This window comes from Colius striatus, chromosome 3 (genome assembly GCF_028858725.1).
Source record: "Colius striatus isolate bColStr4 chromosome 3, bColStr4.1.hap1, whole genome shotgun sequence".
In the NCBI taxonomy this organism is placed as follows: Eukaryota; Metazoa; Chordata; class Aves; order Coliiformes; family Coliidae; genus Colius; species Colius striatus.
Genome location: NC_084761.1, coordinates 6,785,347 through 6,802,663, shown reverse-complemented (window position 1 = coordinate 6,802,663; position 17,317 = coordinate 6,785,347). Strand labels below are relative to the sequence as shown.

General features: G+C 42.0%; 1 protein-coding gene across 1 annotated transcript in view; it reads left to right on the top strand.

Annotated features, from left to right (window-relative positions):
- The first annotated feature begins 882 nt into the window (after positions 1-882).
- Positions 883-17,317, top strand: part of LOC133625092 (uncharacterized) — a 96,338-nt gene continuing 79,903 nt past the window's right edge. The window contains exons 1-8 of the mRNA XM_061991971.1: positions 883-976; positions 8,948-8,998; positions 9,784-9,944; positions 11,899-11,969; positions 13,955-14,120; positions 14,565-14,702; positions 15,521-15,710; positions 16,899-17,026. Coding sequence (XP_061847955.1) covers positions 883-976; positions 8,948-8,998; positions 9,784-9,944; positions 11,899-11,969; positions 13,955-14,120; positions 14,565-14,702; positions 15,521-15,710; positions 16,899-17,026 — 999 coding nt within the window. The remainder of the gene's footprint in view (positions 977-8,947; positions 8,999-9,783; positions 9,945-11,898; positions 11,970-13,954; positions 14,121-14,564; positions 14,703-15,520; positions 15,711-16,898; positions 17,027-17,317) is intronic.

The window sequence follows — 17,317 nt, the reverse complement described above, 5'->3', positions numbered from 1 at the left end:
TTTCTCTGCCCTGCTTCCCCGAATTGGACGGAGGGAGGAAGGCTGTTCTGGCTTTGGCAGGGGTTTAGTTGTTTTCAGCTGGGTTTAAACCACGCCAAAGTCCCTGCCTGCCCTCCTCAGCCTCTTGTACCAACGTTACCTTAGGCTCCTGCTGCCCGAGATGCTCCCGTTCTTCACCAAATCGAGTAAAAAGTCCTTCGGCCCTAGGGTAACATCTATCTATTTATCTATCTAATGTGGAGACACCCCCGCCCTTGCTTTATTTGCTCGGGCCTCGCTGCTGCCCGGGGCCGGCGCCATGGGGCGCTCCCGCAGGGGGAGCGGCGGGGGCAGCGGCCCCGGGCCCGGTCGCCTACGCCTGGGCTCGGCCCAGCCTCGGCGCCCCGCCCTCGCTCCCTCGACACGGCGCCCTCTCGTTTCAGCCGTGCCGAGGCTTTGTCGGCTTCCCCTCCGCGCCCGGGGGCGGCGGCGGGCGAAGGGCGCGTTTGGGGTGGGTCCTTGGGGCTGGTGTGGCGTGAGGCGGCCGCCGGCGCGCTGCCACCGCCCCGGGGAAGGCCGTTCCGCTTGGTTTCCTCGTTTGTAGCCGGAGAGAAACATCTTCAACTGCTGATCGAGTTTGGGGACTTTTGTTTTTTACTTTTTGGGCGTTTTTTTCTCCAGGGAAGTAACGTGTTCGGGACACTTGTCCCGAGAAGTGAGAGTTTCCCTGCCCGTGAGCTGTGGGCTGAGGCGAGTTTCTCGTTGGGGCTCCTTACGGGGCCCTGGAGTAGCAAAATCAGCCCAGACACCAAATAGTTGTAAAACCCACCGGTTTAAGAGCTGCGGCAGCCGCATGACAGGAGGGTGGTGGGTGGGTGTGCACACCTGGAGCTGTCTGGAGCCATGGCCAAGGGTGCTTTCCTCTTGCTTTTGGACACCAGAGTTTTAGACCAGCAAAAAAAGAACTTGTTGAGCCTTTACCGAACAGAGCTGACCAGTTTGTTAAAGCTCAATTTTTCATGACAATACTAGCGTTTTCAGGTGTCCATGGACATCTTTACTCTGTTGTGTGCTGGGTGGCATTTTTGATTAAATAAAATTTGCAAACTGGAGTATGATATCCCTTAAAATGAAGAAATCTCCGACTTACCACCAGTGTTGGTCTCCTACGTGTCACAGGAGTCAGGTCTCATTTGTGTCAAATGTGTCAAACTAATGCGTTTGCAGCACGTGTCACTGATTTTCTTCAGTATTTTACCTAGGACAGCACCGTGGTGGAAGTTCCTCTTTGGGAGGTTCTTGTCTGACTGTTTTGTGGTGCTTTAATTTTTAGAAAAATCTCTTTGGGGGAGAGTAGGAAAAAATGCTTAAAAGGTGTTCAGCTTGTCTTTCAGTCTTGGACTGCATCCTGAACTTACCAATCCACTCAAATAAGTGAAGTTAGTCAAGTACACAGTATTACACACTCACACTATGCTGTGTTTTATCTTAAAGATTTGGCTTCAGCATGCATTTAAGAGCTTACTGCAAATCAGGCACTTAATTCCTAACTAAGAAGTTTCTATGCAAAGAACCTAAAATCTGTTCTGTACCCCCCCAAAAAAGCTATTTGAAATGGTTTTGACAAAAAAAGCCCTGGAGTTTTGTTTGTCAATTTCTTTGTTGTGTGATGTATGAAATTGTCAAGATTCAAGCAAGCTCAGGTTTATAAATACTTGAGTGTACTGATATGCCTACAGTAAGATATTTTTCTTTATTAACATAGTGTTTTCCCTAAGAAATGGGAAACTGCAAAACTTGAAATGCAAATTTGATTATTTTGTAAAGTGTCCTTTACAGCTGCAACTGAAAAAGCAGAGCGAGACAGTTTGAACAAAACAGAAAATTACATACAGTTACCAGGTAAAACTGGATTCTATTTTCACAGAGTCATAGAATGGTAGGGGTTGGAAGGGACCTTTAGAGATCATCTAGTCCAACCCCCCTGCAGAAGCAGGGTCACCTAGATCAGGTCACACAGGAATGAGTCCAGGTGGGTCCTGAAGACCTCCAAAGGAAGGAGACTCCACACCCTCCCTGTGCCAGGGCTCCCTCACTCTCACAGTGAAATAGTTTTTTCTTATGTTTAAATGGAATTTTTTGTGTTCCAGCTTCATCCCCTTACCCCTTGTCCTGTTACTAGATACAACAGAAAAAAGGAGTGCCCCAACCTCTTGACATGGAGTTTCTGTGTGACCTACTCTACGTGGTCCTGCTCTGGCAGAGGATTTGAACTAGATGATCTTTCGAGGTCCCTTCCAATCCTTAAGATTCTGTTATTCTGTGACATCCACCATTTATATACTTATAAATATTAATTAGATCCCCATTTAGTCTCTTTGTCTTCAGGCCAAAGCCCAAATCATTGAGCATCTCTCTTCCGTGAGTCCTCAGGATCACAGCCTGAATCTGAGTTTGAATGTGAGCCTGATCTGTCTCTTAATATGCTGGTGTAGAAATTCACTGTATGTGTTTTTTTGCACAGACCTTCCATGTTGATGTTCAGGCTGTGGCTCACAGTGGTGTTACTGGCTGTAGACCCTCAGTTTGGTATCAGAAAAGGAGAGACTCAGCTACACACTGGTTGTGCTGATGTCAAGCTGGACCTGTCCAGTTCTTGGACACCAGCATCATTGCTGGCTTCTGATGGAAACCTCTGAATAGCTGCTGCTGTGTTCTTACAGACACCTGAATTTCCCTTCAGTCTGCCCAAGCATGTGCTGCCTGTCTGCATTTATTTGCTCCTTTGCATTTGACAAGATTATTTGTGCTTAAAATCAAGCCCACATATAATTGCATTAGAGCCCAATGCCTACAAATGAAAACTGTTGCTTCCTCTTGAATCTTCTGAGACTGTTTGCTAATCCTTAAAGAGAACCCTTCTCCTCTGACTGGCCAGCTATTTTTGCATGGAAGTGTCATTACTCTAGAATTTGTGATTGAAATACTAGTACCTGTAGCTAAGCATTTATACTAAAGCTATAAAATATGACTTTCACAAAACACTATGACACCTTATTAAAAAGCTCATCAGAAGAATCTAGTTTCCTTAGTGTGATGCCTGTTGTGTACCTCTTAGGCAGATGCTCTCTTGCCACGTGATAGGCACACATGAAGTGTTTTTGGGCTGCACAAAGGCAGCAGTTCTGAGGGTTCCCAAAATCTAATGTGCTGCAGTCTTTTGAACAGGTCTGACATTTTGGATCTATCTGATTAGAACTTGCTTAATTTCAGGGACTTTGGGTCCAGGCTGTCTCTTAGTTCATACCACCCTTCCTGGACACCTCTTTCCTAATGCTCCTTCTGTGTGGGGAAGGAGTTGCCTGTGACATGCATGAATTGTTAAAAATGTAGCTGAAAGATAACATTTGATTTGTTTTTTAAATGAGAAACCTGCCCACAGCTCTCTAAGGAAAGTCTGGCTATTTAGAGACTGAATGATTTCTGAAAGAGCTTCTGGTGTTTGAGTAGGGGATGAAACGACTACTAAAACGGCCTTGTTCACAGAAAGCATTTAGATTTCAGCACATGCCTAATTTTTGGAGTGTGCTTATGCTTACAATTAAGCACCTCTTTATGTACTTTGCAGACATTGGTGTCACACTTGAAGTTAATATAAACTAAGTGGAAAACTTCTAAAGTGTCGTATTCATTAATATGAGGGTAGGGCTACAAATGCTCAGCACACAAATGTTGCTTGTAACTTGTTGCTGTTGGGCTGTGTGGTTCTTAGGAGAGTTGTGGTAAGGCAGAAATTCCCTCTCATTCCAACTTTGATCTTGCAACTGATTTCAGGATAAGTTTCATGCTTTTAGGTTAATTTGCAACCAAAGTGAAACATGTTGAAAAACCTTACTGTATATGCAATTGTAAATCGGACTGTTGTGGAGAAAGGGCAACAGTAGCAACTCAGGAAAAGAGTTGTCACAATGTAGCAATTTCCTGGTTAAATTCATCATGTGTTTATACTCATGCCTAGCTATTAACTTACCTGCCTTCTATCCATATAGACCTGGTATAGCAGGTAGACCAAGAGCTGAATGACTGTAGGATAATGTACACAGCATGGACTGTGCCCATATGAGCTGTAATCTCAAAATGAAGTAATAGAATGAAGACAAGACTGAGTAACTCATTACAGTAGAAATGGCAAACCCAACAAATCACAAGGTTTCCACAGTGAAATCTCTGAAGTGGTTTCAAAATTAGATTTTCCTGAAAAGTCACAGTGGAGATAGAAGGAGGCTTTTTCAGTTACCCCTTTGGGTTGGTCATAGACAATCTGAGCTGCTGTATGAAGTCCGTAAGATTTTCTTAAACTCATTTTCAGACCTGAGCTGTGCTTGAGTTTGGCATTCGGTAGAGGTGGGATTCTGATAGAGAGGCCCAGATTTCATCATGGAATTGTTTTATTAGCTCTCAAGGCTTGACTTGCTCTCTCTCATCTTCTTTGGTCACTGATCTATGCAGAGCATATGTGAGAAGTTGCTTTGCCTTTAAGTAAAATTGGTAAGTGTTTTGAACTGAACAAATGTTAGCTGATGGAGAAAGTAGGTTCAAGCAAGAGGCTGTGACAACACAAGCTTAGCAGATGAGAGTAGTACTGGAGACTAAGATGGTTATCTGTGATTTGGGCTGAACCAGAGAGGCTTACAGCGGCTTAAGACAACAGGAGAAGAAAAATCTTTGCTTGTACACAGCAGCTTCCTTCAGAAGGTCTCAGTGTGCAGCCATAACTGAGTTTTCACAATGCCTCTGTGGTGTGAGTGGTCATTGATCCTGTTAGGTGTGAAGAATAAATGTAGCCGTGGGCTTCCAGGGAAGGCCAGTGAGTCAGTAGAACCAGCTCTAGGATGAGTCAGTAGAACAGGAGGTAGATGGTGAATCTCCCTCAAGCAGAAGTGGAAGGTCTTGATCACAAATTCAGTGAACTCCTTAGGAAGACCTATGTCTGATGTTGTAAAAACCCAATTACCACCAGCAGGACGGTAGTGTAGTGGTTTTTTGTATTATTTACTCACAATTTGACCTATCTTAGGTTTGGTTGAAAGGATGAGTTGCATGAACTTGTTTGCTCTGATGGAAACACCTTGCCTTCAGCCTCAAAGCTCTTGCTTTCATCCTGTGCACTTTTTGAGTGATTAGTCATCAGGGAAAGATTACTAGGGTGATTTAAACATTTCTTTCTTTATTTAAAATGTCCTGAGCGGGTTTGTTTGAAGCCTTTGCTGTGTTATGATGTTGGATAATTATTCTCCTTGCGGTGTGGTGGAATTTCTTTGATTTTTCTCTCTCTTTTTTTCCACAAAAAGGTTGGACTCCAGCTGGAGGTTGGATAAATGTATGTGTCTATCTCTCCCCCTTACTACACAGACACACCCTCCCCTCTGCAGGCTGCCCTGCCATAGCCCCTCCTCTGCCTGGAAGAGGGGAGTTGAAATAGCAAGCTCCTGCTTTGTAAAGGAAATGTTCTTTCACTGCCTAGCTCAGAGGTGCCTTGGAGAGGAGAACTGATGTGGTTTAGTTTGCTTCTGGGCTGAGAAGGTGATTTCAATGGCCATGGGGCTGTGTGCCATCATTTTACTCTGTGCTGTTGTGGCAGGAGCTTCGGGGCGTAAGTACAAGAAACTTTGCTAAGATTGATCACTCTCAATTTATGCTAAAACTTGTAGGTTTGTAGAAATTCTTGTAGAACCTTTGCCTTGATTTTCAGAGTAGTGTAGCAGTTTGCTTAACTGATATCTCTGGGTTGTGCTTGGCAGGTGGGAGGGCACACTGTCTATCAGAGTGCAGATATAGTGCATCTTCCCTCAGAGCGACTAGGGAAAGCAACAGCAACAGTGAGATCAGCAGCAGTGAGATCATGTCAATCAGTTCATTATCTCACCTGAAAATAACATCTTAGTATGATGATCTAAAATTGTGCTCACTTTGTTATTTGGCAGATGAAGGATGCTGGAAAGAGTGAATAGATCATGAACTGCCAATGATGTGGTCCTTTGTTCCGCTGGGCAGCTGAAGAGAGATAAGAGATAAGCACATGATGTCTCTAGAACCAAGACAAATTACAGAAGAGAGCTTAAAATTTAAAAAGAACAAAACAAAGAGCAGAAACTCTACATTTAGGCACCTTAACAAAGTTAACAGAGTGCTCGATTGTCCAGGGTGCTCAGCCTACCATACCATCTGTGATAAACGGATGTGAAAATTCGGAGCACAGCTTGCAGAAATCCACGGGGGGGAGCTGAGGGAGCTCTTGAATCTGATCTTGGCGTGCTCAACATCTTAAAAACCTGATGCTACATAAGAGAGGTGAATTTTCCTAGTTTGGGATTCCATATTTATTTTAAGGTTCTTGGCTAAGTTGCACTGATTTCTTTAAAATCCATTACCACTGCCTTTTTCCACTGTTTAAAAGAAAAGGGTGAGCTAGATAGCCCCTTTCTTACCTGATCCACTAGAGACTTAGTGGTGCTTTTCTTTTCCCCAAGGAAACTGAGAAGTATATTTCTTTCTCTCCAAGTGCAGTGTGTTTGGAATGATAATGCATATGTTTTAGGTATACTTATAAAAAGTAATAGTCAAGTGATAATTCTCATGTCACATGGCCTGGTCTCTCTGTGATAGAAAGTTTTGTAGTTTTGCAGATATCACAGAATCATTACAGTTAGAAAAGATCTTTAAGATCATCAAGTGCAACCACTGTAGCACTAGAAGTTTGCTTGAAAATAACATGTCCCTCATACTTTTTAAACGTAAAATAGGAAGTTCCATGCAGAGAATTCTTTCTGCAAAATAAAAGGGAGCATTTGTTGGGAGGAAAAGATAAATGTGGGGGTAAGACCTGTACAAGAAAAAGGTAATTCTACTCTCCAGAAAATGACATTTTAACTTGGCAATAAAAATGTAAATAAGCTTGAGTTGTTGCTGAAGAAACAGACACTTCCTTCTTGTTGTTACAAAACCAGTGAATTCTCCTTTCCTCCTGCCAATGGTTTTAACATTTCACAAAAAAAAAAAATAGTTAAGAGAAGGGAAATTATGGTTCCAATAAATTATCTAAATGTGGATTGTAAAATATTGTAGTTTGACAGGAGCGTTTCTTTCAGTCACATAACATATATAAAACATCCAAAAGCACAGACCCAGAATAAAGAGGCTCTTTTAACTTTTGTGTCAAGTGGGAGACAAAGCTGAGCAGCACAGGGATATTGGTTGCTGCTCACCAGGGAGATTCCTTAGCATATATAGTATAGCAGAGGGGTTGGAGGTGATTGTACTTACTGTTGGACTTTCTGTGGGAATTATTGTTAAGAAAGATTTCTCAGTAATGGTGAGTTAGGGCCAAATGCTTTTGACACTAAATCATAGAATGGTAGGGATTGGAAGGGGTCTTTAGAGATCATCTAGTCCAAACCCCCTGCAGAAGCAGGGTCACCTAGATCAGGTCACATAGAAACATGTCCAGGTGGGTCTGGAAGACCTCCAAGGAAGAAGACTCCACACTCTCCCTGGGCAGCCTGTTCCACTGCTCCCTCACCCTCACAGTAAAATCATGTGTTTTATTAATAAAGTAGCATTTTTTTTTCACTGTGGTGCATACAAGTGCCACAAATTAAAGTGCAGCAGGATCATATATTTGCTCGTGGCTCTTCCTCTTGTGTCACTGCAGTGCGTCTGAGGAGGTAGGATCTGACTGATTTTGCCATGTGCACATTCCTCTCTAGGACTTGGAATAACTTGTCAAGTTGGGTACTGGGGAGTGGTCCTGGAATGTGCATCTCTCATATCCATCATGGAGGTCCTCTCCCAGAATTTCAGTAATTCAGCTTAAGTTTATCATGGGGAAGTTCTGAAGAGATTGGAACCAGGAGGCCAGTCTTCCACAGTAGTACCTGTGTATTTACCAGGGGCGAAAGCAGTCTGCAGGGATTTTGTGTTATGTGCTGAAGCATGATTTTTATCAGTCTCAGTGTCCAGTCATCATGCTTGCAAAGGCATTCACAGTGATGCAGAGGAAACAAATACCCTGAAAATTTCACTATTACATAACTTCTCTATGAAAACAGATTTTTTCTTCCAGTTCATCGTGGACTTTAAGTTGTCTAGTGGTGCTTGCAATAACTGGTGGATGTAATTCTGTCAGTCTTTATTTTAGGTCCTTCAGTGTCAGAACATTAGAATGAGAGTCTTAGTTTACAGCGCAAGGTGTGGGCACAGAGTAAAGAGAAGGAATGGAGGCCCTGTACACGGCAGCTCCAACTATTTCCCCTGTTCATGCCACGTGAATCTGAAGCAATTCCGTCTGTGTGGTGTGAGTTCTGCTTCCCCTTGAATTTGCTGCCCTCCTAGTCAAAGTCTGAATGAGAGTCACATTGGAGAGCAGGCTCCTCAGTGTTAAAGCATGTCTTAGACGTTGTGACTTGAGGGTGGCAGTTGGTTAAGTGCTCCTTAGTGTGCTCCTGCTGGAAAAGTTTTTCTTGGGCTGTAAAGCTTGCTCTTGTCCTGCTTTAAGTGATACTCGGGATTTCCTCAATGGCCACATGCAATAAATAAGTTAAGTAGAAATTTTAGGTCACTGCCATACAGTTAAAAGCCTATGGATATGAAGAGCTGTGGTGTATAAATGTCTATTTCTTGGATTAAGAACTCCCTTTTAAGTTTGGCTTGTAATCCATGGTATTTTTGCATTTCCATACCTACCTCAATGAATATTCAGGCATGCCATTCCTTTATGCGTGTGTGGAAAGGGGCAAGAGCAAAGTCCTACCCTTATGTACTTGGTAACAAAACACTCATGGATTTCTTTTTTTTTCTTTTTTTTGGAGGCCATGCTTTGATTTCAGTTCTTTCATTGTGATTGAAAAGCAGGAGGTCTGTCCTGAGCTGCACACAAATTTTCAGTGCTTGTCTATTGTTGTCGTTGCAGGATCCTTGGAGAATTCAAGTTATGGAGCTTCCTGTTCTGAGGAGTGTGTAGGTGAGTAAAACAAGACACTATTCAGGGCTTGTATGTGCTAAGGAAGGAGGGGTATGAAAACTTCCTTCACTTCAGCAGGAATATTGTGTTCTGGGAGGAATCACATGTCTTGAGTGATGGGCATTCATGGAAGTAGCAGAGAAGTTCCACTAAGCTTTAGTTCCACTTAAACATAAGGAAAAACTACTTTACTTCAAGGGTGAGGGAGCCCTGGCACAGCCTGCCCAGGGAGGGTGTGAAGTCTCCTTCTCTGGAGGTTTTCAAACCCATTTGGACATGTTCCTGTGTGACCTAATTGAGGGGAACCCGCTTGAGCAGAGGGGTTGGACTAGATGATATTTGGAGGTCCCTTCCAACCCCTACCATTCTGTGATTCTGTGAAAAAGCACTGGTTTCATCAGCAGATCTTTTTTCCTCTTGCTGTTGCAGAGGTCCTGATTTACTGCTGTCTGAAAGGTGTCAGAAGAGCATCATGCCATAAATGCATTGCATTCCTTTTCTGCTCTTGGAAGTTAGATTCATGCCTCAACAGAAATTGTGAGATTATGAGCATAGGAGAGACAGGAATTATTTTGCCTTCCATGGAGGAGCTATCATTAGGATGCAGGGTGCTTTCAGAAACCCACTTCTTCCAATTTTAAGTCTAAGTGGGAAGGGAACATTCTGAATATCCAGCTCCTTGTCCAGCTGCTTTCAGTGGTCAAAAGTCTAAAATTAGGGAAAAAAAAATAGGAGGAGGGGGAAACCTTATAGACTAAAAACCCCAATTTGTATTTGTTTCCTAGGACAAAGTTCATCATACTTCACCAAAGGAACTAGATACAGCTACAGGTATTCAGCTGTCACCAATACTTTCCTGCAGGGAAACATTTACAAAAGCAGTGGCATATCTCTGGAGAGCATGGTGGTCATCGAGGTATTGGGGAACTGCCAGATGGTTTTGAAAGTGAGTATTGTCATAATCATCTAACTGAATTGTATGAGCTGACCTGGAACTGTGTCTTTCTTTGAGATTTCTACATTTAAGACATTGGCTTTTCTTGTAATTGAAAACCAGGTCAATTCTAGATCTTGTTATCAGAGTTACAGAATGGCTTTGATATGCTGCAGCTTCACATGAGATATATGCCACTTTTAAAGAGCAGATTAAACAAATCATTGTTTCCTTTCCTAAATGACAGGACAATTTCATCTGAAGTGCATAACTAAAGATGGAGCTAGACCCTTTGAGAGGAACTTGGTTTATTTTAAAGCATTTTCATATCTGCAGCACTAATTAAAAAGTAGCAAACATTTTAAAGAGAACTTGAGAAACTTGTATGATGTGCTGGATTGGTGCCATTCCCAGCCCAGTGTAAAGTTCAGTCATGCAACACTCCCTTGATCTCCACAGGAGACCTCTGTCTCAGTGACAAGAGCAGCAGGCCAGTTTCAAATGACAGACCGTTTGCTGGGGTGAGCCCTGTGGTAGGTCAGTTTGAGAACCACAGTGCTTTAGCAGGGGGAGAATGGAAAATAAACATCCCTCATCTGCCTTGGATTTCCTTCAGGTTAACAGAGGGTTCTGCAGGAGGTGGACATGTGTGTACTGTGTACACATACACATGAGGCCAACAAAGAGTAGGATAGTTATCCCTGTCCTAACATGGCCATATGGATAAAATTAACTGCTCAGTGCTCCCATGATTTTACATGCAAAATGAGAATTTGGGTACTGTCTACAGATTAAATCACTCTCTTCTGCTTTGCAATGTCAGTGTCTGATTCCCCAACTTATATCTCTTGATCTTAATTTGAACCCTCCTAAGATATACGAAACAATATGTAGTTGAACACATGTCCTTAGAAAAAATAATAAAGCAGAAGATACCACGGAAAAAAGTTACTGAGAGTTGCACTCTGTGCTGTACTTAAAATGGGGCAGACACACCATTTTTTATCTACCATTAGAGAACAGTTCTTCCTTACCACAACTAGCCACATTGCAAGTACTTTAGGAAATTTCATAATGAAGTTTGGGCTCCTCAGCTCAAGAGGGACAGAGAACTGGAGAGAGTCCAGCACAGGGACACCATGATCAGGGGACTGGAACATCTCCCTTATGAGGAAAGGCTGTGAGAACTGGGGCTGTTTAGTCTGGAGGAGACTGAGGGGGGATCTCATTAATATTTACAAATATCTAAATGATGGATGTCAGGACAATGGGCCATCACTTTTTTCTATTGTATCTAGTGACAGCACAAGGGGTAATGAAAGTTCCATTTAAACATAAGGAAAAGCTGCTTTACTGTTCAGATGAGGGAGCCCTGGCACAGGCTGCCCAGGGAGGGTGTGGAGTCTCCTTCTCTGGAGGTTTTCAAGACCCCCCTGGACATGTTCCTATGTGACTTGATCTAGGTGGACCTGCTTTAGCAGGGGTCTGGACTAGATGATCTCTAAAGGCCCCTCACAACCCCTGCCATTCCGTGATTTTCTCTTCTGAAGTCAGTGAAAGTAAGCTGTCAAATGTCTACTGAATGCTGAGAGCTTTACCAGATATAGTCTGAAGAGTCAGCTGAGATGGGCTGTCATATTACTTCTCAACTGGAGCAGGAAGGAATTCTGTTTATCCAGCCTCCTACTTCACCCTAGAGCAGATGATTGCTTCTGGCTTGGAAATAAAGGAGATAGAACAATGCCATATAAAATGTATGTGATAATGAAATTTCTTTGAGGAACAAATTTCTGGAAACAATCTCAGATATACTACCTGAACATGTGGCTATTGTGGTTGTGTAGCTTGCCAACACTGAGCCATTTTTAATAGTTTATGACATCCTATGTAGAATGTGCCTGATGTGACAAAGCTCACAAGTTCCTATTAACACTGATACATGTTGCTCTATAATCTTTGCTCCTAGATGCAAGATGTACAGATTAAGAAAAGTCTTGAATCCAGAGAGGAGCCTCTGAAGGAAATGGAGAGTCTAAGGTAGAAAAACTTCTCATTGGTCTAGCTCTTGGGGGTTTTTTTTGAAGTTCTATGGCTCAGCGACAGCTTGACTGGATGTTGTTCACTTTGTTTCATACTCTTTAGTTTTAGCTGGTTTTGGGTTTGTCGAGGGCTGTTTGGTTTTATTAAAGTAAGGATCAAGATATGAGCAGCATCAGCAAAATGAAAGGCCTGTGATCCAAAAAGGTTTAATTGAACTTAATTTTCATCCCATTTACTGTAAAAACATTTGGAGAGTAGACAATTAAAATGATTCTGGGTACAAATCATCAGGCCTCTATGTGGCTAGCAGAGTGTATGGATCACTCATTCTTACTTGTACAGGCTCTTGAGTTTTGAAGTACATTTCTGAAGCTGTTGGTTTGGAGGATTCTCATGATGCAAAACATTGTGGGTTTTTTTTTTCTTCCAGGATATTTAAACTACATTTGTTGGTCTATTGTCATTTTCTTCCTTGCATGTGTTTATTTTTAGTAGCTCATTCGTAACATATGGCAGTGTGTTTCCCCCTGACTCTAGTGAAGATGTCTGTACAAAAAGTCTCTTCAAACTGTGGAGGTCTGGTATTTTCCCAGAGAGATGATGCTTCTTGGGTCTCAGAAAAGAGCAGTTCTGTTGTCTGATTAAGCTCAGCCTTGTAATCTTTTTCTTTGTCCTGCCACTTGGATCCGAAGCCTTTAAAGGACATTGAGAATTGAGGTAATTGACTCAATTCAAAGGGTGAAAAAGAGCAAGTCTGGAGTAAATGCATAGCTTTTTATATTCATCAGGAAGAGCATTTTGTTCCACAGGGGCAGTGGTAGTGGGTAGAATGAAATCAGAGTACAGGCACATCTTCCATGAAGTTATTAGTAAGATTTACATAGAGGTAGGAGCAGTTGTGTCTTGTTTTTTGCAGAGAAGCCAAAAAAACCAAAGGTAGCAAAGAAAGCATTCACTGAAGCTTGGCTATTGAGAATAATTATTCAGATGAGTGAACCTAATTAGCATTTGCCTCAGCCTATTGTGAATATACAGTGGTGAAGCTTGTCCTCTGAACATGCATGTAATTCCCACAGATAGTAGCAAAAGCGACAACAGTTGCCTAGGAGTTTAGAAGCCCTTATCCTGTGTGCAGTCTCTTCTACTGGAAAGGCTTTATGGAGGTGTTGGTGCATTGAAAGTGTTTCTCTTGCATTGTCTTTGTGGCCTGGTTGACTAAATGAACAGTTAGTCCTTCAGCTCATGTGCAGGTGGACTGTGTATCTCCCTGTATGGGAGCTGACCATCTAGCTCAGCTGTAGAATTCTTCCAGTGCATGGCTTATTTTTCCCTATTTAGTGGGGCAATACATTATTAAAGCACATTGTATTAAAAGTGCCAATCAATGTTAAAAAGTCATTTCTTGCAAAAGTAGAAAACACTATACTCTCAATCTGGGATCACAAAAGCAATCAGGGAGTGGACTGTCAGCAGAGGCAGGGGGATGACTTTGGGCTAGAGCTCTGACAGAACGGGAAGATATGAGTTGATTGGAAAGCAGTTGATCTTGTGTGTGTCACAGCTGAAGAGGAATGATAAAGAGTATTTGCAGTTGCTTTGCAACTGAGAGATGCTTACCAGTGCTAAAGGCACCCCTGAATCATCAAACAGAATTTCTCTCTTACATTAAGCAAGATTCATTGCCATGAAGTATAATTACTGGTAAAGAATTTACCAAGAGTTGGCTTTATTAAGTTACAGTTATGCTGATGATGCTTTGATTATCTTGATAGGGTTTTTTGTAGGTTTTGGGAGTTTTTTAAAGGAATTTTAGGGTCAGAGTGAATTCATGAAGAACAGAAGCTTGCTATAAAGAATTGAGATGCAGAATAAGCCAGATCCATTGTGGATGAACGTCTCTGTTCAGAAAATCTGAGTCTAATGTCACAAACTGACTTGCACCCACTGTTTGAAGCAAGAAACTATAAACTATTTTATTGCAGGGAAATACTAGAACAGCATCTTCTTCATTTTTCTTTCCATGATGGGAAAGTTTTGAAGCTCTGTCCTGTGAGGAGTGAACAGACCTGGGCACTGAACATAAAGCGAGGCGTTCTCAGTGTCCTGCAGACATCACAAGCACCCACTGCTACTGCAGTCATTGAAGAGGTGAGGCTGTTGGTAGAGTCATGCTTTGGGGTGACTTTTGATCCTGTACACATTGTCTCTTCCCTTTGTAAATAACTAAAGGTTTTTGTCACTTGATGACTAGTCAGCAGCCAATGGTGAATTGATTACTTTTTGTAGTGAATGTTATGAAATTATCTATCATTTACATTCTTCTTGAGGACTGGAATTCACTGCTTGGTTGCCTGAGGAAAAGATGTGTATTGTGGAGTCCTCTGAGGAGCTGTAACATCAGGGCTTGTGCTTTAACTGTTCTCTGAGGAAAACACAATATTCATTATTCGTGATTATTCATCATGACTTTGAAAACCAATTTTACGAGGCTTTAACATCAGACTTCTCAGACAATTATTGATTGCAATAACTCAGTACCTGCTTGTATTATGTGTGTGCATGTGTGATTCAACACTGTATGTTTGTTACCAGGTGGATGTTCTGGGAATGTGCCCAACCAGGTATCAGCACAAAGGTCCCATTCTTGTCAAGACAAGGGACTTAAACCTCTGCTCTCATCGATATTCGGGTTTAACTTCTGTGCAGTCTGTTGTTCTTCCTCATATGTCAGTAAGTGTTGGGGAGTGACACTGATTCCTCCATAGGGTCTTTTAATTTCTTTGAAGAGCCCTAATATAAATGAAAACATTTGTGAGTAGTTGTTTTTGCTCCATTATATTTGTGTGTGTCTACTCAAACTTGAATCCCTAGCAAAAATAGGACGAATATTGTTATCCCTGTAATACCTGTGATAGAATTTGTTTTTAATGCAAATTTGTGTTGTAGTTGATGAACATTACAGTATAAATGCAAGAGGTTGTTAGGCACTGGATTAAACTCTGTCATTAAAATCATGGTAAACTGAAAGTAGAGTGTGAAACAGTGGAATAAAGAGGTTTGGAGAAGAAAAATATGTTATGCAAACAAAGCTGTTCTTTTTCAGAGAACTTTGGAAAGACAGAAGCTTTTCTAAAAGCCACACTTACAGCTCTCCACTGTTAACAAATGCAGCCAATGTTTATATCTTGTACCATTTTTGTTAGGTGGATATTACTTGTTTCTTGTATTGTACTAGCTAGTCACAGTTTACCAGGTTATTGCTTTTCCCTACTCTGCTGACCAAAAAGACCTTAGCACTGATGCTTTGTGAGCTGAAATGAATTAAGACCATATGACACTGAAAGTTAGTAGCAGTTACATTTCAATGATGGAAAAATGAGACAGAATAAATAGTGTATTAAGCTTCACAGACTGGACACTGTCAAAGGTCCAGACAAGAGATTTCACACTGTATCACAGCACTGGAATCCTCTGTGAAGTTGTGGGAGAATGGATTGGGCAGGCTGACATAGGTCCAAGACTTTACCTGAAGTCTCTGATCTTCTCAGTCTGAGCAACAGATCCTGTCCTCCAAGCTGGAGTGTGTTCAGAGCATTAAGGATGGAGTCCTGGCAGAAGCTAATTGTACTGAGTCCAACCTTCTTACACTGCTCTCTCAGAAGGGCAGTGGGGCAAAGACCCAGACACAGTCTTCACTGAAACTCCTGGAAGTGCAAACAGAGACACTGTACAGACAAGGTAACCTGGTGTTTCTCCTGAAAGAAATGTATTTCCTATTAAAAGGTTTTGTTCTGAGTCTTGCATGTGAGAACACTTTGCACCTGATATTTCCTTGAATGTCTTAAACTATGTGAAAGAGTTTTTGCAGGCCGGGCTACTGAGAGCTGTTCCTTCTTTGGGAATTGGGGCCTGCTATAGTGAAGATAGCTGGGTCTCCAAAAGTGATACATTTGTGTAATGGCCAATTGGGTGGTTGAGTCTCCTTCTCTGGAGACATTCAAAACCCACCGGGATGAGTTCCTGTGTGACCTACTCTAGGTGGTCCTGCTCTGGCAGGGAGGTTGGACTAGGTGATCTTTCAAGGTCCCTTCCAGCCCTTAAGGTTCTGTGATTCTGGGAAACTTGACATACCCAGCCCCCTTTTACACAAAGCATCAGCCTTCCAGTGTCTCTGCACAATTCCTAGTCTGTGTAGGAATGGAACCTAAATAATCACAAGTCCCAAGGGAACTCAGGATATGCCGTGTCTCAGAACTGTTTCAGTTCTTGCTCCTCTTTGCTCTCTGTGCTTCTCCTCAGGAGAATAATTTTACTAAAGCCAGTGGGATGTTTGCCTGAGGACAGATTTTGAAGTTGAGCTCAAAATGTTGAGAAACATTTTGTATGAGTTTTTGATCTGCTTCTAAGTAGTTGTGGGGTTTTTTAGAAGGAAAATCCAAATTTCCAGGATACTTTTTGTTTACAGTTGTGCTGACATAAGATTATAAGAGTCTTCCTCAGGAAGAGGTTAAGAATCAGGCCATTTATTTTTCTTGGCACCTAGATCTCCTGTTGAGTTTTTGGGAGGCTGAAATGTGGGAAGGAAGAGTGATTAGATAAAATTGGAAAGGGCGATGAATGTAAAGTAGCAGGGCCATTGTGAGAGGCATATTGATGGGAAGTTGGGCTTTCTTCATGCCTATCTTCTTTGTCTTGTTTCTCTGACTCTCCCTTTCAGGTCACACTTGTCTTTAGGCTTCTATTCTGTTGTATTCTTGCATTCAACCTGACTGCAGGCATTCATATTCATTGGCTTTACTGGGACTAGAGGGATTCTTACATGTAGAAATAAAGGCTCAGATTGAGTTTTTCCCCTGGCATTTAGAGTTAACATAGCAAATGGCCAGGAACTACCAGATATCTGATTTTTTCCTTATGTCTTTCCAGTGGACTCCCAGGATCTGTATGTGACCAGCATGCTCTATGAAAGAGAAGAAACTGTGAGGGGCACCACTGGGGGAGAAGTGACTGAACTAGTGTGGAAGCTTTGCTTAGCTCATAGTGCGAGTTTCGAGGTGAGCTTTTACCTATAACCTCTGATAGACCCTTTGTGATGTGAGAGTTCTCCTTCACAGATAAGAGATGACTAAGAGGGCAGCAATTTTGAAATAATGAAGCCTTCAATTGTTTTGGGCATTTTTTAATTGTGGGATTATAGAAAGAAAAAGTGCTTTGAAGAGTCATTTTCCTGTATAAACAATAAATCAAAGTGAAAAGACAAGTCAAAACATCATACAGTCCCTGAATACTGGGAAAAAGCAATTTTGAACTGTATTTCAAATTAACCTGAAAGAAAATGTTCCCAA